Here is a 9,408-nt window from a genome sequence, read left to right as displayed (position 1 = left end):
TTTTTTTTTTTTTTTTAAATCATCTCTAATTATGTGTGTTTGTTGGCATTGGGTATGTGCATTTGTGCTGGCTAGTTTTATGTCACCTTGACACAAGCTTGAGTCATCAGAGTGGGGAGCCTCAACTGAGAAAATGTCTCCATGAGCTTGGGCTGTAAGCAAGCCTGTGGGGTCACTTTTTAAAATTAGAGATTAATGGGGGAAAGCCCACTGTGACTGGGGCCACCCCTGGACTGGTGGTCCCGGGTTCTATAAGCAGCTGTGTTCGCAGACAGTTTGGAGTCACCCGATGTGGGTTCTGGAAATTGAACTTGGGTCCTCTGAAGAGCAGCAAGTGCTCTCAACCTCTCAGTACCAGTTGGATCTAGAGTGGTCTGACTGCCCTCCTAGGTCTGCGGCACAGGGGCCATTGTACTAGACACTGAGTCGGTCACTGGACGGCTTACGAGAACCCTCTGGTACCGTTAGGCTAGGAAGTGCTTGCCGAGCTCACCGAGACAGCAGGGCCCAGCTCTCCACGAACGAGAACAAGTTCCGCGTCAATGTAAACTCTCCTGACCAAATGCTGGAGTAAAAGGCAGGCAGCCCAGGGCAGAGGCTGGGCATCACTTCAGCTCCTGCTGTCAATCAGCAGTCGCTAGGCGGACCTAGCCAATCAGGGCCTCCAAGCTTACACCGCTCAATCAAGAGCGTGGTAGGGCGGCGGGAGGCGGGCTTTCTCTGTCCGCCTTGCTGTAGACTGCACTCCGCGGCTGAGGGAGGCCCGTGGGTGCCTGTGCTGCGCTGTGGCCGCCGCTGGGAGGGAGCACGGGCAGCTCGGACGCCGCGACATGGTGAGCGCGGGGCCGCTGTCCCAGATGGAGAGGAGTGGCGGCTATCGGTAGCTCTCCGCTTCTGCGGAGCTAGGCCCGCTGCGGCTGGCGGCGACTGTCGCTGCGGCCGTGTCGCTCCGCCCTTCGGCCGCGTCTGCGCAGAGCTCTGGGCGCCGCAGGGGAGGCCCCGCCCTCCGTGTCGGCGACGTCACGGCCACAACGTGGGTTTTGTGTAGTCCCCGGAGGCTGCTTGCTAAACTCAAGGTCCTGCCGGTTCCCCTGATTTGTCTTCACACATTGGTGGAGAGTCCACTTTGAAATAATTTTGTGGGAGTTGTAAACTCTTAAGTTTTTGCTTATTTATGCCTAAGTTGGATAGTATTTGTGAAGATAATTACGCTCCTTGAGTTTAATTTGCTCTTTAAAAAAAACATTGACTATTTTGTGGGTTTTTTTTTTTTAAATACTGTTTTGTAGATAAATTAGTTTCCAAATATTCGTACACTATTATGATCATTAAATTTCTTTGTAAAGATAGTCTTTTATTTGTGTACTATTTATTTAGAATTGTCTTGAACGTTGAGGGTTTTTTTTTTTTCCCTTTACATATAAACCTTAGAACGGCTTTCTGCTGTTACACAAGATGTTAGCATTCTTGTTGGGATTGTGTTTGGAATTTATAGTTTAAATTGAGGAAAGCAGCATTAGTGTTGTATTCTATTTACCAGGCCACTGCATAGTCTTACTTATTTGATTTTTTTTTTTTTCTTTTTTTTGGACACTGGATCTGTGTCAGTGGTTCTCAACCTTTGGGTTGAGACAATCAGAAAACACTAATTCCTAATGGTTTTAGGAACTGAGATACCGCTCAGTTGCAACATTACAATTATAAAGTAGCAACAAAAGGAATTTTTTGGTTGGGGGTCACCTCAACATGAGGAAATGTATCGAAGGGCCACAGCTTTAGGAAGGTTTAGAATGAGCGCTCTATGTATTCCTGTCTGGATGGGAATTTGCCATGTAGATCAGGCTGGCCTTGAGTTCACAGGGATTCCTTGTCTCTGCCTCCCAAGTGCTGGAATTAAAGACCCGCACCACCGTGCCTGGCTTGATTCTTTTTTGAAAAAGAAATTGATCTCCATCCAAGGATCTTTGTGAAATCTAGTATATGCTTCTCTTTGTGTCTTCTTTGAGCTGTGGTGCTACACATTCAGGGAAATTGCTAACCATTCACTTGCTCATTGCTATTATTCTGGAAGATGGACTTCGTGTGTTAATCTTGTATTCAAGAAGTTTTTTTTTTTTTTAAAGATTTATTTATTATTATAAATAAGTTCACCGTTGCTGTCTTCAGACACACCAGAATACATCCCAGTGGTTGCTGGGATTTGAACTCAGGACCTTTAGAAGAGCAGTTAGTGTTCTTACCCTCTGAGCCATCTCCCCAGCCCCCAGAAGTTTTCTTATTATTTCCTTGAGTTTTTGTTGATCTTGGAATTTCCCATTTGAAAAGACTTGTATTTTATGTATTATACTTTAACATTTCTATTTTGAGATTCTAATACAATTAAACATCTCTCCCTTCATTTTTCTCCCTCCAAACCTTCTTCCATAGTTCTCCCTGTTCTCCTTCACATTTGTGGCTGCTTCTTACCCCATGAATTGTTGTTGCATGCTTGTAACTTCTGTACTCCTAAGTCTAACCTGCTCAGTCCATGGATGTCACCTGTGTGCATGCTTTCAGAGCTGGCTGTCTAGCACTGGACAAGCAATCGGTGTGCTCTCCCCTGGGGGAGAGGCTCTCCCACTCCCAGGTTTCCTTAGTTACCTGTAGTTCTTTATGTAAGATTGAGACATTGTGGGCTTGTCCCTACCCACTTTTTCATGTCCATTGGTGTTATCTTTGTTCAGCTCATGTTTGAATAGACTTTATGAGAAAGTGAGATATTATTTCTAGGAGACCCAGTCTTACAGGAAACTCCCTGGCTGCTACACTTTTTCTACCCAAGACTCTTTTTTTTTTCTTTTTTTTTAATGTCAGTGGCTCCCCTGTCCTGTTCTCTTTACAGTTGTAGCATCTTCATCTGGCCTTCATGCCTTTCCTAACCCCCATGACTTGGTATGGCTGGCTCAAGCTTCCTGGCTTTCCCCAGGGTTACCGGCCAGACTGTGCCTCTCGTGGCTCTGGTAGACACACACAACCACTTCCGCTGTCTCCCTCAGTCCTGCCTGGCTTCTGTGAACCTCTGGAAGGTGAGCAACTTGCACTCTGGGCTTACTTCCATGCTGGAGAGAAAAGCACAGAGCTCATCACAGCCACTGGACCAACTCAGTTTTTTCCATTTTCACTGTCTTGCCATTTTTGCTTCCTGTGAGCCATTCTTAAGATTTTACAGGGGGCTGGAGAGATAGCTCAGTGGGTAAGAGCACTGACTGCTCCTCTGAAGGTCCTGAGTTCAAATCCCAGCAACCACATGGTGGCTCACAACGCACCCTCTCTAGTGCGTTTGAAGACAGCTACAGTGTACTTATTTATGATAATAAGTCATTGGGCCTGAGGGAGTGGGGCCGACTGGAGTGAGCAGAGGTCCTAGACCCAATTCCAAGCAACCACATGAAGGCTCACAGCTACATTGTACTCATATACATAAAATAACTAAATTTAAACAAAAGACTTTATATCCTTATGGGGGTTCCCTAGCTTTGCACTTGCCCTTCTGTCCACTTTCTTTAAGAACTTCAGCTTCACACAAGTCTTGCCTCAGGTGACGTGGGTAGACTATGTTCTTAGCTCTGCCCTTCTTTCAGCTCCTTTACAGACCCACTTTAGCCCACCTCTGAGGTCCTTCAGTGCTTTTCCTGCATCCTACGTATCGAGTCCCTCTAAGTAGCTCAACAAAGCCACTAAAGCTCTGCACCGCGGTCAGGGTCGTTCCTGAATTAGCATCTTTCTTAGCTCTCCAGTGAACTTAGTGGCATCTTGTCTGGAGCTGGGCATCCTGTAGCACCGCTCTCATTCCGGATGCTCGCATTACAGTGTACCCCCGCATGTTTTCTCTTTACTGACTGAAGTCTTTTGGGTTTTGGGTACCAGAAAGAGCTTTTAAGCTTAGATCTAACTTGCATGCTGTTTTCCTCATAAAGAGGTGTTGGCTGGCCAGGCAGTGGTGGTGCATGCATTTAATCTCAATACTTGGGAAGCAGAGGCAGGTGGATTTCTGAGTTTGAGGCCAGCCTGGTCTACAGAGTGAATTCCAGGACAGCCAGGGCTACACAGAGAAACCCTGTCTCGAAAAACCTAAAAAAAAAAAAAAGGCGTTGGCTACTCCATCTTCTCTGTCTTTCCTGCTTTCTTTTCCAAATCAGGGGCTAGTGTAGAGGCTAGCAAACACATGTCTGTTCCATGTTAGAATTCCTCCTCCAACAGCCATCTCAGCTGCAGACACATTTCTTATTACACAAAGCAGGGTTGAGGCCACTTCCCAGGCAGCTTGCCAGCAGTCTGCTCGTCTGTGCTGCTCTGCAGGGCTTGCAGTATTTGCGCTGGCAGCCAGCTCTGCCTAGAGAGCATTCACATGGCAGAGCCCAGTCATGAAGCAAGCATGCCATTTCCTTCACATAGCAGAAGACTGACAGCATGGAATTCTCCGCCTTCTCCCCCCCGACTCCCCAGAAGGGAATCCTTAAAAAAATACTTTTTCCTTTTTTTTTTTTTTTTTAAGATTTATTTATTTATTTATATGAGTACACTGTTGCTCTCTTCAGACACACCAGAAGAAGGCATCAGATCCCATTACAGATGGTTGTGAGCCACCATGTGATTGCTGGGAATTGAACTCAGGACCTCTGGAAGAGCAGTCAGTGCTCTTAACCACTGAGCCATCTCTCCAGCCCCAGGGGTTTCATCTTACATTACCTATCCCATGACATGTGCAACGTCTACCATAGCAAGAAGGCACAGGATCATTAACACATAGGGAAGGGCAGCCTTATCAGAATTTCCTTCACTCTCAGCCTGGCCAGCCTTGGCAGCAGGTCTTGTTATCCATTGCCAAGACCATGGAATCACTCCTCCCACACTCACCAAATCTGTCATTTCCTTGATCTCTGGCCAAGTATGTTGTGTGAGTCTTTCCTTCAGAGACAGAACACAAGTTCTGCTCACCTCCACATGGGGAACAGGGGAAAACCAAAGTAGCAGTTCCCCACTGTCCATCTTGGTGACCCAGTGGCCCTGCTGGCTTTCCTTAGAGGCATGCGGCTAAGGAACTTCCTAGAGGAGCGGGGATGAGGAAGGTCACCAGTGTCATGGGAAGGCCTGTCCTGACATAGGACTCAGGGAAGCTGCATCCCGGAGCACTGTACAGGACATACTCTGTGGGCTTGCAGGCCACTCTACAGCTGGACAGGTCTCCTGGACATCACTTGCCACTTCTATACATTTAGAGAGTGGCCTGTGAATCTTGTAAATTCCTGCTTTCCCAAAGCAGTGAAATCACTTTCCAGCGCTCCCGAGCTTCAGCTTCCATTCAAGAAGGCATGTTTCCAGTTGGACAGAATTGCTATGTACAGCCTGTAGATAATTTCATCTTTTAAAAAAGTTTAATTTATCTTAACTTTTTTTTTTTTTTTTTTTTTTTTGAGGTAGGTTTCTCTGTGAAGCCTTGGCTGTCTTGGAACCCACTCTGTAGACCAGGCTGGCTACACACTCATACAGATCTACCTACCTCTGCCTCCTGCATGCTGGGATTAAAGGCATGAGCCACCATGCTCAGTCTTATTTACCCGTTTAACTGTTGTGATACTACACATGAAGTGTCCACTAGAGTAGCTCATGAGATCATGAGCCACAATTTTCTTACTGAAGGATAATGGGAGTTTAGGAAGTTTCCTAGTATTTGTATAAATCATTTATGTTGAGTGATTTATTCTTTATATTCATGTGAACCCTATCAAAATACTAAGTTCCCTCATGCCATCAAACTTTAACTGTGAGGAGGAATTTCTAAGGACAAGCAGGCTCTTGCGTGCTAGTGTTAACACTGTTCCTGACCCCAGGGGGAGGACTGTGAGACAGGAAGTAGAAATCACTGTACACAGAGGACTGGGGCAGAGCTGCAGCACACCCTATGCCCTGAACCCAGTGAGGAGAGAGTGCTGCTGCAGTGCCGCTCCTTCCGCATCCCTCAGTGCTTGCATGACGACTTCTGTGTGGTGGAGGACGTGTGTGCATTCCACACAGTGGGACGAACCTGTTGTCAATCGAGTGTGTGCAATGTTTAGGCCTCAGTGAGCTTTGAGGATGTGGCTGTGCACTTCACCCAGGACGAGTGGGCTTTGCTGGATTCTTCCCAGAAGAGTCTGTACAGAGATGTGATGCTGGAGACCTGCAGGAGCCTCGCTGCGATAGGTAATGATACCATCCTACCTTCACTCTGTGAATTAGGAAGCATGTGTCCCTTGGTATCAATGCTCTTCCGGAATTGGGGCTATATTGAAAGGAAAGAATATGGTGAACAAATCAGCCATGTTTTCTGTGGATATTGAAGGTAGAAACTAATTCTTTCAATGCTCTCTAATAATTTATCCCAAATTTTCTGGGAATGCCTTATAGGAAACAGATGGAAAGAGGAGAATGTTGAAGACCATTATAAAAATCCCTGGAGAAATATGAGGTAATTTCTATCAAAAATTAAAGCAAAGGAACTTGAAGGAATTTTAATATTCCATGAACATTTAAGAAAACAAAAAACAGGGCTCAGCGGTTAAGAGCACTGACTGCTCTTCTGAAGGTCCTGAGTTCAAATCACAGCAACCACATGGTGGCTCACAACCATCCATAATGAGATCTACAGTGTACTTACATATAATAATAAATAAATCTTAAAAAAAAGAAAAGAATCAGCTTTCAGTTGTTTCATCATTAGAAAAATTATACCTACATTACAACACTAAAAATGTGTGCTGGAGTATAAGACCTCTTCAGGGTTTGCAGAAGGTTTCTCTTGGAAACGCTCCTAGGATTTTGTATTAGTGAATGCTCCTGTTCTGATTACTGTTCTGTGGGAGCCATGCTACAAAGCCACCAACCTATTTGGTTTTACACTGTTCAGATGAACCAGAAAGCACACACTTGGCCTGATTTTGGGAGCAGTGTATGACATAAATCTAATAAGCAGTAAGTAGTGAAGCGCCTGTCTCTAACAAACTTGTCCTTTTTCAGTGGCTCCATGTTAGAGACCCCCTGTGAGAGGACAGACGATCATCAGGTTGAAGAAACTCTGACATGGATCGCAAACCTTCATACAAGCATGACAGTTTTTCCAGGACTAACACCATATGAATCCCATGTATGTGGGAAGGCTTCGACAAGTCACTCATCCTCTGATAGGCATGCCACATCATCTCTCCCCTGTTATAAACCACATGAGCATGAGGACTGTGGGGCCAAGCAATATGACTTGAACTCTCTTACCAGCTTTCAAAGGTGTACAGAAGCCCACACTGGGAATGGGCCTTGTGAATGTGAGGTAGGCTTAAGATCTTCCTGTTTTCCAAATTCATTAGGAATACATCAAGAGGCTCACAGTGGAAAAACACCCTATCAATGCAAGGAGCGTGGAAAGACCTCTGTTTGTGCACATGGAGGAAGCCCCACTGTGGGAAAGTTTTATGAATGTAATGTATGTGGTAAAGCCTTGAGCTCCTCTGTTTCCCTTCAAAGACATGGAATAATTCATACTGAAAGACTCTATGAATGCACATATTGTGGTAAAGCTTTTAGATATCCCAAGTACCTTCGATTACATGAAAGAATTCATACTGGAGAGAAACCCTATGAATGTAAACAATGTGGGAAAGCCTTTAGATTTCCTGGTGCCTTGCCATTACATGAAAAAATTCACACTGGAGAAAAACCCTATAAATGTAAACAGTGTGGGAAAGCCTTTAGATTTCCTGGTTCCTTGCCATTACATGAAAAAATACACACTGGAGAGAAACCTTATGAATGTAAACAGTGTGGGAAAGCCTTTAGGCGTCATTATCATCTTCAGTTACATGAAAAAATTCATACTGGAGAGAAACCCTATGAGTGTAAACAGTGCGGGAAAGCCTTCAGACGGCACAGTCATCTTCAGAGACATGAACGGACCCATGGTGGAGAGAAGCCCTGTGAATGTAAATAACATGCTAAAGCCTTTACACTTCTTAGTTATCTTCTGTTACATGAAAAAATTTATACTGGAGAAAAAAATGCTGTCAGTGTGAACAGTGTTGGAAAACCTTGCACTTCCATGACATCACTCTTATTAGATACAAACCCTATGAAGTGTGTGATGAAGTCTTTAGATGTGCAGTTCAGTTTCATAAAAAATACTGCAGAGAGCTATATGAATATGGACATTGTGGTGGAGCTTGACAGTGATAACTCATGCTGGAAGGAAATACTTTGGATGTAAATAGTATGGCCAAAAGGCCACACCTCGCAGTGTTCTGTTGTCGAAAGGATTTAAATCCTAACCTGAAGTTTCTACCCCACCTTTGCTATTCCTGGATGAAATATACACACAACCTTTATATTTATAGTAAGCCTTAAACAATACAGGAGCTGGGCATGTGCTACTCTCCATACTGTGGGGATCTACTTTCCTAGCTGTAAGCCAGAGTTATTGCTTACTACTTACAGTGTTTCATCTGGGCTGCTCTTAACTCCAATTGGCCAGCCCTCAGGGCTACGTTCTTCTGATTCCTAACCCGTGGCGGCTTCTCCTTCCTCCTCCTGCACTCTTATTTCTGCTCATGGTCCCTCTCCGACCCTAAGCCCACAAAACCAATGTCTCTTCTGTCCAACTATTAACTGTTAACATCTCTGTTTACCAACCAAAAATAACTTGGAGACAAAGTCACTCTGTCGTCTCCGAGACAACCAATCTTAAGGGCCCCAAGTTAACATTAAAATACAACAACATTCGGTTGACCCACGACAGTGTTCTTCAGATAGGTTATCGCTCCTATGTGAGAAAAACTCTACCCCCTCTCTGTATGTATGTGTGTATATATTCTATTTGTGTAGAACAGATTTCTTCAGTTCTTTCATACTCAATAAAACTCTAAGAATAGAAACAGTTTGGAAAAGGCATCACCTGTCACACTTTCAGCAACAGTGTCATGTTGGTTGGGCTTTTAACTGGGGAGATGTGAAACAATATTTACTTACCTCAGATGGGAACCAAAAATGCTCTTCTAAGGCCTAGCTTGGTAAGCAGTGATTCTAGCTGGGTTACTTGCAGGACCACGGACAGCTCCCAAGCATGTGCATCAGCAAGCCGTCCATGCCAACTTGAGTATTAACTCCACCCCTAGACTAGTTGACTACAACTTGGAGGGAACCCTGCTGGTTAGAGTCTCGTCTGTCAGCAGTTGTTTACTGCTCCGTAACCTTGAGGACCACTCGGAATGTTTTAGCCTTAGCTTTCTGAGACTTACAAGATAATTCCTTCACTTCCTGGGTCTGATGAGCCTTTCTCCTCCCTCCTAGGAGAATGTTTTTCAGTTTAGAGGATATAGCTGGACAGTAATCCATTCTTTACTGTGA

The 9,408-nt window shown here is 44.8% G+C and overlaps 1 protein-coding gene across 1 annotated transcript; it reads left to right on the top strand.

The window, feature by feature from the left end:
* Window positions 1–812: 812 nt before the first annotated feature.
* On the top strand, window positions 813–8,861 carry LOC110336280 (zinc finger protein 20-like). Its single transcript, XM_029531910.1, has 4 exons — window positions 813–833; window positions 6,096–6,222; window positions 6,427–6,487; window positions 7,036–8,861. Exons 1-4 carry the CDS (start codon window positions 831–833, stop codon window positions 7,997–7,999), a joined length of 1,155 nt encoding a protein of 384 aa, XP_029387770.1. The 5' UTR covers window positions 813–830; the 3' UTR covers window positions 8,000–8,861.
* The last annotated feature ends 547 nt before the right edge of the window (window positions 8,862–9,408 follow it).

The sequence above is a fragment of the Mus pahari genome, chromosome 19, assembly GCF_900095145.1.
Source record: "Mus pahari chromosome 19, PAHARI_EIJ_v1.1, whole genome shotgun sequence".
In the NCBI taxonomy this organism is placed as follows: domain Eukaryota; kingdom Metazoa; phylum Chordata; class Mammalia; order Rodentia; family Muridae; genus Mus; species Mus pahari.
This window is presented reverse-complemented; position numbering and strand designations above follow the sequence as displayed.

What these genes read in the sequence shown, in the direction of transcription:
- LOC110336280 (XM_029531910.1), top strand. An exon ending in CAGGAGCCTCGCTGCGATAG is followed by an intron (nt 6,223 to 6,426) that starts GTAATGATACCA and finishes AATGCCTTATAG; the next exon opens with GAAACAGATGGAAAGAGGAG. An exon ending in AATCCCTGGAGAAATATGAG is followed by an intron (nt 6,488 to 7,035) that starts GTAATTTCTATC and finishes GTCCTTTTTCAG; the next exon opens with TGGCTCCATGTTAGAGACCC.